This window comes from Elgaria multicarinata, chromosome 9 (assembly GCF_023053635.1).
Source record: "Elgaria multicarinata webbii isolate HBS135686 ecotype San Diego chromosome 9, rElgMul1.1.pri, whole genome shotgun sequence".
Classification (NCBI taxonomy): Eukaryota; Metazoa; Chordata; class Lepidosauria; order Squamata; family Anguidae; genus Elgaria; species Elgaria multicarinata.
This window is the reverse complement of record NC_086179.1, coordinates 86,914,098-86,933,056: the sequence shown is the minus strand read 5'-3', so window position 1 is coordinate 86,933,056 and position 18,959 is coordinate 86,914,098. Positions and strand designations below refer to the sequence as shown.

The 18,959-nt window shown below is 41.0% G+C and overlaps 1 protein-coding gene across 2 annotated transcripts in view; it reads left to right on the top strand.

The window, feature by feature from the left end:
* The window catches only part of SEPHS1 (selenophosphate synthetase 1), a 37,011-nt gene that overhangs the window by 11,369 nt on the left and 6,683 nt on the right, over positions 1-18,959 (top strand). For both annotated transcript variants that reach the window (XM_063134270.1, XM_063134271.1), the window contains exons 3-7: positions 4,142-4,245; positions 8,424-8,531; positions 13,840-13,994; positions 16,748-16,838; positions 18,013-18,112. In XM_063134270.1, coding sequence (XP_062990340.1) covers positions 4,142-4,245; positions 8,424-8,531; positions 13,840-13,994; positions 16,748-16,838; positions 18,013-18,112 — 558 coding nt within the window. The remainder of the gene's footprint in view (positions 1-4,141; positions 4,246-8,423; positions 8,532-13,839; positions 13,995-16,747; positions 16,839-18,012; positions 18,113-18,959) is intronic.

Here is an 18,959-nt window from a genome sequence, read left to right as displayed (position 1 = left end):
CCCCTGTACAAACAGAGTAGTAGCTCCCTCCGTGCACATTGACAGAGATCTGTATTGTTCATATATGTGTACTACATCTGTGTCCTGCCTTTCTTCTATCATGAAACTCAAGGCGGTGCATACATAGGGGTCCTAGTCATTCTCCCATCCAGGCACTGACAAGATTGATCCATCATGTGCCTTTAAATCAAAATTAAATTAAATGTGAGGGATGTCCTAATCCTGGGGTGAATTCCTAGGTTTTGCAGGGAGGAATTTATTCTTTAGTCGGCACCAAAGTATCTGGATGTAGCATATTAATTAGTCGTTTATTCTGTCCTACACATACTTCTTCTACACCTTTAGGATTAATGTGTAATGCTTGAAATAAAACTGGCTCAAGAAACTTTTAATCATTTTTCAAAAGTGTTTATAAATCCAGAAATTAAAGCTAGCTACAAATATATGTAAACCTGGTATCTTGTCTGTGGCCCTCTTAATCTGTGACGTTCTGATATTACTGGTTTGGACTTCAGTTGCTCATTGTTTCTTTCCTTAATAGTCTGCACCTCCTTGCTACAAGTGACTAAATCCTATAGAACCAAAAATGTTGTTTATGCAAATTCAAGTTGATGCATGTACAATTTCATCTTAATGCAGGATATTTAAGAACATGAGAAGTGTCCTGTTGGATCAGACTAAGTCTTGCCTAGTTCAGCAGTCTGTTCCCACGGTGGCCAAACAGATGCCAATGAGAAACCTATAAGCAGGACCATGAGCACAGTAGCACACTCCTCATGTTCCCATATAACTGTTTTTGAGAGGCATGGTGCCTCTGATACTGGACGTATATCCATCATGACTAGTAGCCATTAATAGCGTTATTCTCCATGAATTGTGTTTGATTGCCTTTTGGAGCTGTTGGTGGCCACTGTTACATCTTGAAGTGGTTACCTTGTGGGTCACTATCATGTGATATTGAATTCCATAGTTTAAACTATGTGCTGTATAAAGAAGTACTTCATTTTATCAAGCGGAATCTTCCACCATTGTGTATTATGAGAGAGGGAGACAATTTTCTTCCACTCTTTCTCCACACCATGCATAATTTATATACTTTTATCACATGCCCTTTACTTGTTTTTTTCCTAAGTTAAAAAGCCTTGAAACTTGTAAACTTTCCTCAAAGGGGAATTGTGTGTTTGAGGAATTTTAACTTATTTAGGTGGGATTATATCTCCTTTCCCTTATCTTTGGTTCATGATAAGAAAATATTAATTAAAAATAGTAGGGATGTGCTCCGCTTCTAATCGGACCGGCGAATTAGAAGCGGAGCGGGGTGCTTCGCTTCCCCTTAAGGCGGAGGCAAAGAGGATTGGGGGGCCGGCGGAGCGTGGTGAAGAGGATCGAGGTGAAGGCGGATCCTTCGCCTCGATCTGGAGCTCTGCCGGAAAGGTAAGTGGGGTTTACCGGGCCCTGCCACTGTCGCTGTCGCCCATGCGGTGACAGCGACAGGGCCCGGTAAACCCCCCCTCCTCTCCCTTACCTGTGTCCATCCACGGTCCGTCGGCTTCTTCAATTGAGCCCGCGGTTCAACCAGGAAGTCTGGGCCGCACTTGCGGCCCAGACTTCCTCGTTGAACCACGGGCTCAATTGAAGAAGCCGACGGACCGCGGACGGAGGCAGGTAAGACCCCCTCTCCCTTGGTCCCTTACCGGGCTCTGCCACCGTCGCCACATGGGCGGCGACGGCGGCAGGGCCCAGTAAACCCCCCCACCCTCCTCTCCCTTATCTGCCTCCGACCGCGGTCTGTCGGCTTCTTCAATTGAGTCCGCGGTTCAACTAGGAAGTCTGGGCCGCACGGCCCAGACTTCATAGTTGAACCGCGGGCTCAATTGAAGAAGCCGACGGACCGCGGATGGAGGCAGGTAGGGCCCCCCTCCCCCTTGGTCCCTTACCGGGCTCTGTGCGGCGACGGTGGCAGGGCCTGGTAAACCCCCCGCCCTCCTCTCCCGGCCTTACCTGGCGCCACTCCCCTCCACTGCGGAGCTCCGATTCGAAGCTGGAGCTCCGCGGCGAAGAGAAGCGGAGCGACGCGGAGCGGGGGGTCCGTGCACACCCCTAAAAAATAGACATAAATTATGTATATTTTCTTCAACCGACAACTACCTGTTTGCTTGGTTAACCAGAAAGGCCTTGCATAATTTCTAAAATGTGTTCAAGATAGGGATGTGGTGAGTTTTCATGAAAATGAATAAGTGGCTTCTATTGGTTGTTCTTTTTTACTGGACTTGTTGCTGGCCTCAGAGTTCAGCAGTGCAGTTGGGATATTTAGGTTGGGATCTTTGTCCCCTCAGGTCTTTGTTTCCTCCAAGAGATCAGCACCTGATGTTATCTGGTATCAGGCTAACATTTTTTCCTAGGCCTTTGACAGCACCTTATTTTTAGGTTCTGCTGTTCCTATACTGATTTGTATGTGATGGTTATGGTGGATTGGTGTTAATTTAAATTAATAGTGGGAGGGGGGAAGTTGTAAGCTGCCTTGGAGATCTTATGCTTGAAAAGTGGTCTAAAATATAATAGTAAAAAAGGAGTTCATAAATGTGGCACACTTACTGAGAATACCGTTCTGTGTTATCTTCAAAGGTGAGCAAGGCCTGGGTCTAGAGAGAGTACGAGGGAACATGTTTGACACTTTTAAAGCTAAGCAGGTCTTGTAGTTGATGATCTCAGTAAAAGCTGCTCGAAGCTTTAAGGAAGAGAAAGGTAGAAGTGGAATATAGAGATCAGAAACTGGAGGCACCAGGACTATGTCTGGTTATCCAAGTTGGCCCTTAAAGATGAGAGAGGTCTGTGGAAGGGTTCTAGCAAAAGCTTTTCCTGACACTCTACTTTGTGGGACAGAGCAGGGGCCTGTTCCACCATCGTCTATCACCTCAAGTGGCCCTCCTATATATAAAAAAATGCTAATCAAGGGTGCGGTACATCTTGATATGGTGCTTTCTTGGAGTTCATAATGCTAGTCTTGGGTGGAAAAATTTTAAGGCTTTGTGGGAGATGTGCCTTGAATTGTACCTGGAAGCCAAAGAAGCGCCAGAAAACCAATGTCATTTCTTCCTGACAATTCAGCTTTCTCAAGAGATAAGTTGTTAATGTCTGAATAATATTCATAGGGGCAGTCCCATGTGGAACATGCTGCTTTGGTTCAGTAAAAAAGATATGAATGACCATCTGCCAGGTTCATAGTGGAAGAACACAGCCTTTTCACTAGTCTGAGGTGGTGAAAAGCGCTTCCAGATACCGCAGCAACTGGATGGCTTGGCAAAATGTGTAAGGTTGTACACCAAAGTAGGAGGAGCAGACAGAACCTTGTAAACCGTAACTGTCTAATGTGCAGTTACCAATTATTATTTTGGCCTTATTGTCAGTCTCTTTCTGCAGGCAGGCCTGCTTAAGGACTGAGGTTGTAGCACTAAGCCTAATCTACACCAAGCAGGATATTGCTCTATGAAAGCAGTATATAAAAGGTAGGAGCCACACCAAGCAGGATATAGAAGTATGAAAGTAGTATATGGTATGTGTCAATGGGCAACACTGCTATAAAGCAGTAGTGTGGCTCCTGACTTTTATATACCACTTTCATAGAGGTCCAGAGAGGTCCGCCTGGCGCCTACACTGTACTCCTTTCGTCGCCAGCTGAAGACCTTTTTATTCTCTCAGTATTTTAACACTTAATTTTAACTTAAATTTAAATTTTACTGTTCTAACTCTGTATTTTAATCTTATATCAATTTTGCTGCATGGTTTTTCCTGGTTGTGCTTTTTATACTGTATTTTTTATTTGTGCTTTTGACATGTTAGTTGTTTTATTATGGTTTTAATTTTTGTGAACCGCCCAGAGAGCTTCAGCTATTGGGCGGTATAAAAATTTAATAAGTAAATAAATAAATAAAATAGTGCAATATTCTGCTTGGTGCAGATTAGACCCTAGTGCTGGTTGAGGAAAAACTCACCTGTCATTCAAAACCTCTGTAAAATCTCACCAAACTGCTTTGTGTGCACTATTTGGATTTACTGGATGTATAAGGAATATTTGTAGCAGGCAGGGAACAGGCATATATCAAGTATATTACTATTATTTATTGAAGTGCTGTCTTTGCAGGAATTGGAATGGATACTTGTGTTATTCCTTTGAGACATGGAGGCCTATCTTTGGTCCAGACAACAGATTACATTTATCCCATTGTGGATGATCCTTATATGATGGTAAGTTGCCTAAATATTTTTGTTGCTTTCTTTCTGGTAAGGGGAGTGTGTGTGGAAGGTGACTACTGGCTGACTTTAGTGTGATTCACTGACATTGGTTTGATCTGTTCAAGACTTTCTCAATTGTGATGTGAATTGCCAGTTCAACTGCCGGACTCTTTAAATGGTGACAGGTTTTCCCCCCAGTTAGAGCCAGAAATCTAGACTTGTATTCCTGCAGTCTTGGGATACTTTGAGTTAGAATTCTACTACATCCAAATTATTCAAGACCTCTTAAATAAATATCTGCTCTCCTTGGGTAAGAAATTTTAATCTATCAATGCAAACATAATCTGAGCGACAAGTATGAAATCTACAGTGCCCCAATTAAAAGAATCAATATATTTATATGGAGCATAACGGCAGGTACACCCAGAAACTTGTATGATGTTTGTGCTGCAGCAGATAAAGCTGCTTTGAAAACAGAAGACCAGTTTATCTCATCGGCAGTGAGAACCATTGGATGCGAACATCAAATGAAACTCTACCTAGGCATGCAGTAGTGTAGTGTTGCACAAGTCTGTTGCTCCTTTATATTGCAGAGAAAGTTTCTTCACTTCTGTTCTGCTGCCTGAGGGCTTGGTTTTCAACAGATGTGTGAAACTGGGAAATTCATTATAACTATTGGAGTAAAGAAGCAGTTTATGAGCAGTTAGGGACAACATTCAAGTCCTGGTTTACACAAGAATGTCAAAGCCATGTTTAAAAGCATCATTTACATCTGCCATTTTCACTTAACTCAGAAATGTTGACCCTTTTTGAAAGTTTCAGATCTCTCAAACCTGTGTGCTGTGTATACTCTTTGTGGTAGTCGGGGCAAGTCACGTAGCAATATCAAAACAGAAGAATTTAAACGAGGTTGTTAAACTACAAACCTCAGTTGGAATTCTGCCTAGGGAGTGATATCACATGATTTATAGAGTTCTAGACACTACTGGTGATAAAATACGTTGGAAAATCTTTTAATATAGTTGTAGAAAAAAGGCTATTTGGGGGGTTATTATTTTTAAAAGAACAAATCATTTATCTTAGGCTAGGGTTGGCCATTGGCAATTATTTGACCAAATCCTGTTTGACTGGTCAAGTATATTTAAAGCATTAATTCACAAAGACAACAAATTACAATACTTGAGAGAGTGCCTTCTCCCATATCAACCTGCCTGTTCACTGAGGTCATCAGATGGGATGCTCCTGGTGGTTCTGCATGGATCTATGAACCAAATGGATTCCACCCAGAGTAGAACTTTCAGTGTGGTTGCTCCCTTTCTGTGGAACTCCCTGCCTCTGGAGGTCAGGCAGGCACCAACATTATGTTGTTTTCAGCACCTCTTGATTGACTAGCCACAGTTCTTATTCTGTTTTTTAAAATGTTTAGTTTTTATATGTTTGAATATGGTGTTTTTATTCTTTTTATTGTTCACCACTGCAGAATCTATTTAGATGTGGAGCAGTATATAGCTGTTGTAAATATATAAATCAGCCAGTTTGATCATTATGCTAATTGCAAAATCATATTAAGTGGTGGTTGTGAGACAGATACAACTTTCTAAAAAATGTAATGAATTATTTTATTTTACTTTGTTATATTTCTATTCCGCTTTCCCTTCAATGTTCATATCTATCATGAGTATGTGTATCTCAGTGATACATATATACCACAGCGATGTAAGGAAGCTAAGATGTGAGTGTGTGTGACTGACCCAGTGTTGCTTAATGGCTGTGACAATTTGCACCTGGGTCTTGCTAATCCTAGTTTGACATTTTACATACTAGCCTTTGCCACTGACCATTGCTTGTGGTCCTGTAGATGTTTAAGGAGGACCCTGTGGAAGAAGATTTTGTATGCTGCTAGGTTTGCCTGTGATTGCTGTAGGGCTAGAGGGAAAGCTGCCTTCACTCTTTGACATAATTTAATTACAGTAAACTGCTATATACACAGTGGATTTCTTGGAATATTTGTCAATTAATTGGTGGTCAAGTGACAATATTTGAACAGTCAATTGACTGGCATGCCAGCCCTATCTTAGACAGAAGATCACATAAGAAACATTCCCCAAATGTTCTCTGTTTTAGACAGATCTCTGACAGTGCTGGGCTTTACTTAAGACCATATCCAAATAGAAGGAGTCTACTCCCTCGCTAATGGCAATATATTTTGCCAGGATTTGCCTCAAGCTATCTTTCAGGCGTCAACTCCCTTGCCCAAGCTTGGTATTGTGTTGATTTTCTGCTATTAGATCAGAGAACTGTTGTCATTGTGGTTTTGAATTGGAATCTGTTGTTCTTAAGAGAGCATAAGCCAGCAGCTTGCTTGGCAAACAGTGGAGATAACGGTTAGCAGTTTGATAATCCTTCTATACAGAAAGAGAACTGACATCCTCTCCTACCATGTGCATATATCAATGGGCTTACAAGAGAGCATGTTTGTTAGTTTTTAGCAACTGTTGTTTGATGCATTTGTTTGCCTATATTATTGGAATTCAGTGTAACTTATTGAGTAGTATTCTGTAGATTGGGCCCTGTCCCAAATGTAATTTATTTGGACACTCTTTAGAATGGTCACTCATGTAATCAAGGCACAGGTTTAGTACCTGGAATCTCCAATTACATAGGAAGGTGTCTTGAGACTGAGGGTTTCCCAGCCCTGCCTGGAGACCTTCTGCATGCAAAGCATGTGCTCTACTATTGAGCTACTTCTGATAGCGGAGTTAGGAACGGTTTCAATCTCAGACCTTGGAGAGCCCCTGCCAGCTACAGAATACAGTACTGGGCTGGATAGACAAACGTCTGACTTGATTTAAAGCAATTTATGTATTAGAAATGGCTTGCATTCATACTCCAAGTATATTCTCTTAAATGTAATTTCTTTTTATAAATAAGGTCATCTAGAAAATGTGTTTTAATATGTCTTATTTTCATGTTATAGTGATAGGGTGATTTTGTTTGGAGAAGCATGAAGAAAGTTGCTGGAAAATACAGTGAGGCAGAATCCGATCATATGGGTTTAATCTACAACAAGGGTTGGCAGAGTTCAAAGTTTATTTTTTACCTGTACGTCAAGGTCCACCAGCTAGAGTGAGATGTAAAGATAGTATGGGATACAATGTACTGTTACCATTAAAGAACAGGGTGCTTCCAAGCTTATACTCAGCCCAGGAATTGGTTTTCATTAGCAGAACTGAGATCACAATGTTGTCATTCCAAGTTCACTCCTGGTTTTCCCGTCAAGCTTTCTTGCATCTCAGCAGATTAATTTGGAAAATGGGAATGGCCTTTTTCTTGTTGCTAGTGGGAGTCAGAGATCATTGTTGGATCTACTGCAAATCACTTACAGGTCTATCAGCAGAAAAAGATCTGCCTTCTGCCCACCCCTGTACTAGAATAATCTTAATAGTTACAGAGATACTTTGTACTTGGAGCATTGGTAAAAATGAGTTTAAGTGTAGAATATTTTTAAAGTCTTAGAACTCCATAACCATGGCACTGAGAAGTTCTGTTCTGAATATAATTTTATGATGACATGATTCTGGAGTGAAAAGTTTGAAAGAACTCGAGCGATTTGCACAAAGCAGTTCTGTATATTTCCAAATGGCCATCTTACCCATCATCTTCAATGCAGGGATGTTGGATGTTGCAATTGAATCAAATGGATTTGGATTTCTGTGAATCCAACCCGCAGATTCCACAGTGGACTGGCTTTTCCTAGTCACATGGATTCTGCGGATGTGAGAACCTTTTTTATTTTATTTTTTAAATTTTGTTTTAGGAAAATATGTAACCTAAAAAACACACTGGTCTCAGCTGAAAATGTGCATTTCCCTCATAGGCTAAAGCATGAAAATTTGCATTGCAAGGTGGGGAGGAGTTGCACACTTTTACAAGTGTGAATTTGTGCAAATTTGGGAAATGGGAAAAATCCAATTCTGTCAATAAGAAGACAACAGAACAAAAATCACCTGACAATCTGCAAATGGAACAGGTTTTACAAAACCACAACATTCTACTTCAATGTTAACGTTTAAATTAGTACACTACTTGGGATAGGGTGCACCACTTTTACTTATGTTACCTTGTAAATCAGCATGTATATTAATGATGCCATGCAAATAATATTAAGTTGTTTGTGTTCTTCTTTATAGGGACGTATAGCCTGTGCCAATGTTCTTAGTGATCTTTATGCTATGGGTGTCACCGAGTGTGACAACATGCTGATGCTTCTTGGGATCAGTAATAAAATGACTGACAGGGTAAGTTCTTTAATGTTATGGAAACAAATTATGCTAATGTGTTACCTTATGTTCCTGTAAATTAACATTATTTTGCATAGTGAATAATGTACATTGTACTTAATCCTGTTTGCCATTAATGCCTAGCTCCACCCTTTGGATCCGCACTCTTAACAGTTATTCTAGGATAACAGCACCTGGAATCTTTTCAACTTCTGGTGTGTTTACATGTTCAAGGAGAGGTTGAGGTCAGAATAGCTGCAAGAGAGAAAATAAAGCCATTCAAAACCAAGAGCTCACTATTCTTTATTTCCTTATGGAATTTATTGGTGGTAAGTTCCATAAGGAAATACAACAATCCATTCAAGACTAAAGCTGAACCAAAATGAGAGCCTGATTTTCATGCTTACTCCCTTTTCATGTGTTATTTTAGGGAGAGTGCAAAAGGGCTTGAAATAATTGCATAAGGGGAGAAAGAATGTATTGGTCCATGGCTTGGGTTTGTCATCCTAACATCCCTCATAATGTATGCTAGGAAGAAGGACAGAGATCCAGAAAGTGATTGATTATTAACTTAGAACTCCTCCCTCATTTGTTAATGTAAGTTAGCATAGGTTGATGGCTTTTCTAAATCCCAGTACAGTCCTACGCTTTCGCATAATTTTGCATGTTAGGAGCTGAGCTGGCTTTCCTTCTGATTGATTCTGTGATTATTGTGGCTAGGTGAGGCCATAGTGTTTAGCAGTTGCACTAAGACATTTAAGAAAGGCTTAACTGCTTAGCGCAGAATTGAGGTATGGAAATGCCCTTGTAAGTGGTTGGGAATATTTTTCTCACACAACACTTTGGCATGTGCATAATATATATTTCCATATTAAATTGGCATGTCAAGCAACCTATAGCTTCTGTTTAATCTGGAGCTCATAGATAGGGGCTGTTTGCTTGTCCAACTTGTGTTTTGTAGTTTCAAATCACTACTGGAACGGTGTGATGTATTGTTTTCTCTTTTCCTGTAGGACTAACCTATGTCAAGAGTAGGCTGTCCTAGATTGGTTCTAGTGTAGCCCTTTTGTAAACAGGAGGAGTCATTCCATTTGCTAAAGGGGCTTCAATTCAATGGAAGGTTAAGCATATTAAGGTTGGGGGGATGGCAAATTTTTACAATTCCCCCACAGCACGCCACACCCCTCCCACACTGTACTGGAAGGGCCCTTGACCCTAAAGGAAAATTTTGGGGGAGCAGGTAAAGAGGAGAATTGCCAGAAATTGATTTCCCCCTTCTGTTTGTGAGAGCCAGAAGCACACAGTTCCATGAGTGTAATTCTCAAGTCTGAATCCAGCCTCAATTTTAAGAACATTTCTGGGCTTAAAGAAAATATAAGCTTGAATCCATTAAATTGTTCTTGTTTGTTCTATTCTGGTTCTTCCTCGTGATCTCTGTGCATCACACATTATGGGCTCTGCAACTGTGTGGAGCTCGTTCCAGGAAACTTCTATAGCTGAAAGAGAAGGGGGAACTTTGTTTTTATATATGACAATGGCAGCGAGACTACTGTACACACAGAAGTGGAAAAATGAAGCAACGCCAACAATGGAAGACTACCTATTGAAGATATTGGAGTTGGCAGAGATGGCAAAACTTACAGTGATAATGAGAGATAAATCAACAGCTACATTCATATCTGAATGGAAACCGAGAAAAATGTTGTATTTCTCTGTGGATTCAGTTTATGAGATATAGTTAACTTAGAAGAAAAGAATTTGATTATTGTGTTAAATCAAACAAGGAGAAAATACAATTCACATATGTGATACGTAAAGATCCGAAAATATAACTTAACCTTTGTGTGTGTATTTTTTCTCTCTTTCCTCTCCCCTTTTTTCTTTTTCTTTTTTTCTTTCCTCTTGGATGTAACGTCGTTATGTAATGCTTTTATGTTATGTATGTTTGCGAAACAATAAAAAAAATGGACAGTAGAGGAAACTTCTATAGCTGAGGGAATTTTTGGGTGGGAACCCTCCCCCACCGTCCCACTGCACATGCCCTGGTGGGTTCCCACCCATCTCCTCAGTTCTCTTTTGACTGCCATTTAGGTGACTCATTGGGAGCTTTGCTCTGTAGACAACATTCCTTTGAGAGTTTAGCTGAGTTTTTCTTCTCTTTGTCATTTACTTCTTGGTCTTTTTGCTGTTTTTGTTGTTGTTTTGTCTGTTTGTAGATCCGCCTTTGGGCTTGTTGCACCTTGTCTTATGGCACTGTTTAAGAAGTGCTCTCACTGTAGGAGCAATGTTCACTTGATTGACTGACATTCGTTGTGCCTGCTTTGTTTAGGGTAGTCCCACGTAGTGGAATCCTGCTTTCAATGTATGAGCCTCTCCAAACAGGCTCATTGGAGTTGATCTGACTGTCTTAAGGCGATCCTCTGTTAGAGAGCATTGGAGGCAGTGGACACTCCTAAGTTGGCTTAGGTCTTGGACAAGGATAACGCCACACGAATGCCTCCACCATCACCTCCAAGTCTGTCGACCCTAGCCATGGACCCTTCAAAGCTGGGTTGTTCCTTCACTGTCTTGGTGGCAAAGAAGTTGTCTAAGAAGGCATTAGTCCAGCTCAGACAACCCTAAAAAGAAGAAATCTAAGGATGACATAAAGAAGGCTAAGTGACCAGCCAAGGAACCTGCTCCAGCTCCTGTCCCACCGGAATCAGTGTCAGTACCGATGACGAGCCTCTTGATAATGGTCATTTCGATCCGCTCGTTCACCAAGACGTGGAAGAGAGGAATATGATTACAGGTATCAGTGTGATCGATCCCGTCAGGACTACAACAGATAGTCTGACTGGTCTTGCTTGCTTACTGCCCTCATACTGCTATGGACTGGCAATTCCGAAGGGATCAAGGTGTTTATTTTCAAAGATCACACTATTTCGGAGCAGCACCCCCTCGTTATTCTCCCATCAGCATCACTATCATGTCTAGTGGATGAAGGGTGATTGGATTTAATGGGAAGATGAACATATTCATCTGCTGCGTTAAGCCTTAGGGTTACCAATTACCAAGCCATGTTGGCGAGGTACCAATTGTTCTTATGAGAGGAAAATAAGACACATTCCTCACGCCTGATTCGACTAACCCTCAACATTTTTGACTGGTCCATTCTGGGGTGGGGGGGATTGTTCTGACATCACTTCACATCGTGGGAAAAGGCATTCTTCTTGCAGACTCCCTGAGTCACACCTACCTTTCAAGCCATGAATGGGAGATGTCTCACAAGTTCCTTCGTCAACTCTTCAATCGCTGGGGCACACTGACAATAGACCTGTTTGCTTCACCCAGCAATGCTGTGTGCCTGAGGTTTTGCTTATGAGCGGGACATGGCAGGTCCTCTCTGGGCAATGTGTTCCTCCTGTCATGGACCAAGGAACTCTGTTCCCTCCATTCCCAATATTGGCTCAAGTCATAGCCAAGCTGAAACTGGATCCTTCAAATCCTATCGTTGTGACACCATAGTGGCCAAGACAGCCCTGGTTCATGACTAAGCAATCTCATGAAGGGGGAATGTCTTCACCTCCCCTTGATACCAGACCCGATATCAAGGCATGGAGGATTCGGGTTGGGCGGGTGATTTAGCATTACCAACAGATGTTTAGGCAGTACTGCAAGCAGCTTGCAGGTCATTGTCCAGAAGGTCGAATGGGAGTAAGTGGAGACATTTTTTTGCCTTTGCACATTTAAATGATTTTGAGCCTGTTCGATGTTTAATCAAGGGTGTTCTTCTCCTCTTAAATTCTTTGTTTACCTCTGGCCTCAAATATTTGTCAATCAGAGTATATTTGGTGGCCATCTTGGTTTTGCATAGACTATTCAGGGCTATTCAGTGTTCACACAACCAATTGTTAAGAAGTTCCTGAAGGGGCTAAAGAACTTGGCGCACTCATCTCGTTCTATGGTGCTGCAATGTAGCCTATCGATAGTCCTGCATCAGTTGTTCAAAGTTGCATTCCTGGTAGCGATCACTACAGCCATGTGTTCTTTGGAACTGTGTACATTTTGGATAGACCCTCCTTATCTTGTGTTTCATGAGGACAAGGTGGTTCTTCACCTGGATGCTTCCTTGCTTCCTAAGGTGGTGCCAGACTTTCACCTTAATCAGGACATTGTCCTTCCTGCATTCTTCAAATCCCTTTCTCTCCTGTTGAAAGAGCATTACATACTCTGGATGTGAGGAGGGCTCTCGCTTTTTACAAAATCAGAATGGAGAATCTCAGGAAATCCCCAAGACTTTTCATTTGTTATAAGAGTTGTGTGCACCAGTTGTTGGGGAACATGGGTGGGAGGGTGCTGTTGCACCATGTCCTGCTTGTTCATCCCTGGTTGGCCACTGTGTGAACAGAGTGCTGGACTAGATGGACTCTTGGTCTGATCCAGCATGGCAATTCTTACGTTATTATGGAAAAAGGCTACCTGGTCTCAATACAATGATTTTCATCATGGATTGTGCAGACTATTGCCTTATATATTTATTTATTTATTTATTTATTGCATTTTTATACCACCCAATAGCTGAAGCTCCCTTGTCGTAGCATATGAGGTGACCGGGTTGGAGCTCTTGGGACTGGTAAAGGCACACTTAACTCGTGGAATGGCAACAACAGTGGCTTTTGGATGGGGAGTCCTCATTCTTGAACTTTGTAAAGTGGCTACCTGGTTGAAACCATCAACATTCATTAACCATTATAGGTTTAATGTGGGAACCAGGAAAGGTACTGTGTTTTCAGCCAGGTTGTACTGTCATCTTCACTTCATTGAAGATTAGGGTGCAAACCTACCCTCCATCGGTAAGTGAGCTTGTTACTCACCCATAATGTGTGATGCACAGAGACCATGAAGAAATGCAGGTTGCTTACCTTTAACTGTGGTTCTTCAATTGGTCATCTGTGCAATCACACAACCCACCCACGGTCCCAGATTTGGTATTGCCATGGATATTAATTGATACTGAGGAGATGGGCAGGAACCTGCCAGAGCGTGTGCAGTGGGATGGTGAGGGAAGAGTTCCCACCAAAAAAAATCCCTCAGCTACCGAAGTTTCCTGAAATGATCTCCGTGCAGGTGCAGAACCCATAATGTGTGAATGCACAGATGACCACTCGAAGAACCACAGTTACAGGTAAGCAACCTGCACTTACTTTTGGTTCAGTAGCTCTTTGGTATGGGGTGGTGTGTAAGTTATAAATAGATTCAATAGATGCTGATTTGTACTTCATTCTATATAAAAATTATTGACTAGGCACTGAATTTTTCTACTTGTTTTTGTTTTGAAATGTAGGAAAGGGATAAAGTAATGCCTCTAATTATCCAAGGATTCAAAGATGCCGCAGAAGAGGCAGGAACATCAGTGACTGGTGGTCAAACAGTGTTAAATCCATGGATTGTTTTAGGAGGAGTGGCAACAACAGTCTGTCAGCCTAATGAATTTATAATGTGAGTTGATATATTTAATCCTATGTACAAGGTGCTGAAATTTTTTTAAAGGTGCAGCTACTTCTAAAATTCTGGATTATTTCATTTATTTAATGTTAATTATGGTGAAATGCTTGTTTTTGGCTTTGAGTTTTTGGTAGTTCATGATACATGTCTTAACTGCACATTCCTATGTTTACTTGGAGGTTTGTCCCACAGTATTCAATGGGGCTTACTCCCTAGTAAGTGTGTTTAGGATTGCAGCTTCAGAAACTTTTAAAACTTGACTCCAACATCTTAATTTGAAGAAGTATGCATCAAGAACAAAAGATAAGTTTCTTTTTTGTGGTCTCTGTGCATCATACGTTTGAGTGGTGCGCCTACATGGAGCCCCATTTTGGAAAATTTCTATAGGAGGAATTTTGGTGAGAAGTCTCCCCCACCATTCTAGTGAGCATGCCCATACTGGATACCCAATTGTTCCCTCAGTTCTCTTTTAGTTATCATTGTGGTAGCCTCGTTCATCACCTTGTTCCACAGCCTGTCTTCAGAACCTGCCTTTCTACTTTTCTGTCAATCTGGATCAACATAACATCGACTCCTGGACACTTTCCATCATCCAGAATGGCTATAGGATGGATTTTGACACCCTCCCTCTGCTCAGGATCTTCCAGCCAACAGCTTCATCACCGGTGTTTTGACAAGAATACAGGACCCTCTTGGTGAAAAGTGCTATAGAACCCGTTCCATGTTGTCATCTCAGCTATGTCTTTTACTCCTGGCGCTTTGCGGTACTGAACGATGAAGGGCTTTGTCCCATCCTGGATCTTGGGGATGTCAACTTCTACATTGCACCTAGGAAGTTCTCGATGGTGTCCTTGTCAGCGATCTTACTTTGATTGATCTGAAGGACACCTACTTTCACATTGTGATCAAGAGGTTTTACCAGTGCTTTGTCTGCTTCATGATTGGGACCGATGTTTACCAATTTGGAGTATTACCTTTTAGCCTCACTACCCCAAGGGGCTTCACAATGTGCATGGTAGTAGTTTGCTCATACCTTTTGAGTGCACAGGGTAGAGATTTACTCGTATATAGATGACTGGCTCTGGGTAGCATCAACTAGATGCCAGCTTCTTTGGTTGATCAAGATGACTTTGTCTCCTAAACAAGTTAGGCCTCTACATCGAGAAACTGTCACATCTGCATCTAGTGTAAAGGCTCTAGTTCATCTGGACTCTCCTTGACCCATTCTTGACGATCAGGCCCACTCTCTAGTATCTCTGGCAGCCAAGTTACTTGCCTAGATAACTATTACAGCACCTCCTTGGCTTGATGGCAGCAACAATGGCAGTTATATGATGTGCCCTCTTGCGTATGCAGACCTTGCAAAACTGGTTCTTCCGCTCATTCAACACCAAGCAGGATGCCCATCATGTCCAGTTTCAACCCCCTTTGTCATTGAATACTTTGTTGCAGTGGTGGACAGTGTACTATCACCTTACTCAGTGTGTTCTGTTCCTTCAGTCCTTTCCATCCGTTGTAGTGACTACAAATGCATCCCTCTCAGAATCAGGAGTTCACAATTGGGAGGCCCAGTTTTCAGTGGTTTCCTTGTGGGACCACACAGCGTTTCAACCTGCTGAAGCTGAGGAGAGTGAAAAAGGCCACCAGGGAGAAATGAAATCACTCTCTCTGATTGCCCTCACTCTACAGATCTTTCAATGATGTGTGTCCCATCAGATAGGTGTGATAGCAATCGATGTGGCCGGTGTGGACAATGTCCTTGCCAATCAGCTCAGTTGGACCTTGCCGAGTGGGAGATGGACAGAAAAATCCTGACTGATATCTTTCATTGGTGGGGGCACATCAGAGATCAACTTCTTTGCTTGCAAGGACAACACAGTTTGCCCAGTATTGTGTAGCCATGTAAGCATGGAACCAGAATCAGTGGGGAACACGTTTGTGTTCACATGGACAGGGGCAATATTCTACATCTTTCCCCCGTTTCACTTATCTCCAAGGTCCTGGCAAAGATAGGTATGGGCACCACACAATGCATTCTTAAAGATCAAAAGATAATAAAATAAATAAAAGGCAGCAAATGTGATAGGGTCATTATTATTTATTTATCAGTTAGCAAAGAAGACAGTCCCTGCCCTCAGGCTTACAGTCTCATTGCGAAGGGTGAAGGGGCAGACACTGATAGCAGCAGAGAAGGGTTGACAGTGGTGGCACTAGCAAGATTGTGAGGAGCAGCCAGTAGGGTTTTTCACAGCTCTTGCCAGGCAGCTCTCTCACTGTTTTAAATAAGCCATGCTGAAGCGACTCTGCCGGGTTCAGACATCACATTAAGCCACTCTGAGAACAAGCCACCCAGAACAAGCCATGGGTTCTCAGAGTGGCTTCTTTACAAAACAACAACAACAACCCATGACGGATAAGCTTAGCCAGATTTGGACTTCTCGTCAAGCCACCCTGCAACCACCCATGGTGACAACCCACCGTGGCTTAGTGTGACATGCAAATCGGGCCATTAAAAGCAATGCAATTTTGTTCCATGTACAGAACTGGGGTGCTGATCTGGAAGTCTGACAATAAGATCTACTATTACATATAGTCTGACAGATTCTTTCTCAATATTTTAATTTTTAAAGTGGTCTTCCAAGTATGGTTGAATAAATTATGTGGAATGGTGATTGGGAAAGAATCCCCATATGTATGGATTTTTTCTTTTTTCTTTTTTTTTTAATACGTGGGTGCTTTGTTTGCAGGCCAGACAATGCAGTACCAGGAGACGTGCTTGTGTTAACCAAACCATTGGGAACGCAAGTTGCTGTAGCTGTCCATCAATGGTTAGATATTGTAAGTATATTGGTCTATATGTGGTTGGAATAAAGGGTCAGAGAAATGTTTGATGTGTATATTTTCAATAGGTCTACAAGTATAATCCGTGATTTGAACCAGTGAATAGACACTGGCTTAAACTGAATTTCCTTACTGCCAGCAATTTTCTGTTGGCATCTAGGGTTTGCCCTATGTTCATAAACCTGTTAATTGTCTGGAGATAAAAATAGCTCTGAAATGTGTTATATGTGTTTAATATATAGCAGCATTGAAATCTTTCGTTGTAAAAACCTACATATTTCTATACATTTTTTGACATGTACATCTATGGAGATGTACTTCAAAAATGTGCTCTCTACTGTGTGTGATGCAAAATTCATTGAAGTAGAATAAGTGTGGAAGAACAACAAGATGTGATTTTTTTTCAAGTTTCACCTTATACATTTATTTCCATGACAAGTTGCCTTGCATTGAATTTGTATACATTCCAGATGCTTTTAATTTTTCTTGGTTGTTGACAAGCACCCATTTCATAATGGATAAGTATTGCTAGACAAAAGTCATTTCTAATATTGCGTGTAAAAAAAAGTATATCTTTCAATTGTGGCTATGTACAAAACAAAATGAACAAAAACTCTCTGGGCGGTTTTTGTAAATCGCCCAGAGAGCTTGGGCTATGGGGAGGTATATAAACGTAATTAATAAATAAATTAAATAAATAGAGCTTGGCTTCATCCAATGATATTGGTTGGCAGAAGATTTCAGACAGACCAAAAAAACATATTGCTAAACCGAATGCATAATTAATTTATGGAATTTTCTGCTGTAAGACGTGATGACCACTAATGTAGATGACTTCAGAATGGGATTGGACAAATTCATAGTTCTCTTGATGGCTTTAAGTCATGACTGTATAGATTCTCCATGATCAGAGGAACTATGCTGCTTAATATCAGCTCTAGGGTGTTACAACAAGAGAGAGTGATTGCCTTCATGACTAGCTTGTGGCGTTTCCAGAGGCATCTAATTGTTTACTATAAGAAGTGTGATACTGGGCTAAATGGACCTTCGGTTGGTTCCAACAAGGATCTAATTATGTTCTTATTGCACTGTAAGCTATGTAATTGCTCCACAATGCTCATATTAACAGAAGAATAGACAAACTTACCTTATTTCTTCGTTTACACATTAGCCAGAAAAATGGAACAAAATCAAATTGGTTGTTACACAAGAAGATGTAGAGCTAGCATATCAAGAAGCAATGATGAATATGGCAAGGCTCAACAGAACAGGTATGAGAATGGGGAATGCCTCCTTCATGTCTGGTTTTTTTTTAACTGTTAGAAAATAAAATAGCTAGATATGTAACACTGAAGCAAATAGTTTCAAGAAAACCAACTATATGGCTAAAGGATTAGGTTCATTATAATTGATAAAGTGAGTTCTTAATGCATTTGAATTGAACCTGAAGAATATTAATGTAATATGTTTATCTTTAGAAATAGTTGAGATTTTCAAAGGCCTCGGAAGAGGATAGAGCAGGACAAATAACTTGTTAGGCCTAGCTAGTGGTGAGGGATGATGGGGATATAGGCTAAAACATCTGGAGAGCCACAAGTTGTCTGCCTTTGGTGTAGAAGCACTTTGCCCTGCTCTCAAAATCAAAATTACGAGTCTTGCCTGCCTTTGCTTGTTGAAAGTAGCATCAGATGACATCAAAACCAGTTTTCTTTGTCATTAATTGAAATAGCAATATTTTTTAACCTTCATGTCCTGTCTTCATTACTCTAGCTTTCCTTTCTCTCTGAGCACCCTGTGCAAATTGGTTTTTAAAATCTAAACTTTGATTACAGAATAACTGCACATTTTAAAAATATTGTGTGTGGTGAATTATGCATATATATGAATGGACTAAAGCATGTTAAGTGTCAATGGACAGTGAGGCTTTAAAATTCAATCCGTTCTAATGATCAAAACATTAATTCTAATTCTCTGTCCGTATTTCCCAAATCAAGACCTATACATTTTATATCCGGGCTCATCACACTTCCACATAAAAACTTCCAAATATTCCAAAGAAATATTTACATTTTTAGGCACCATTATCAAGTCATTAAAAGCTGGCATAAACAATCTTTT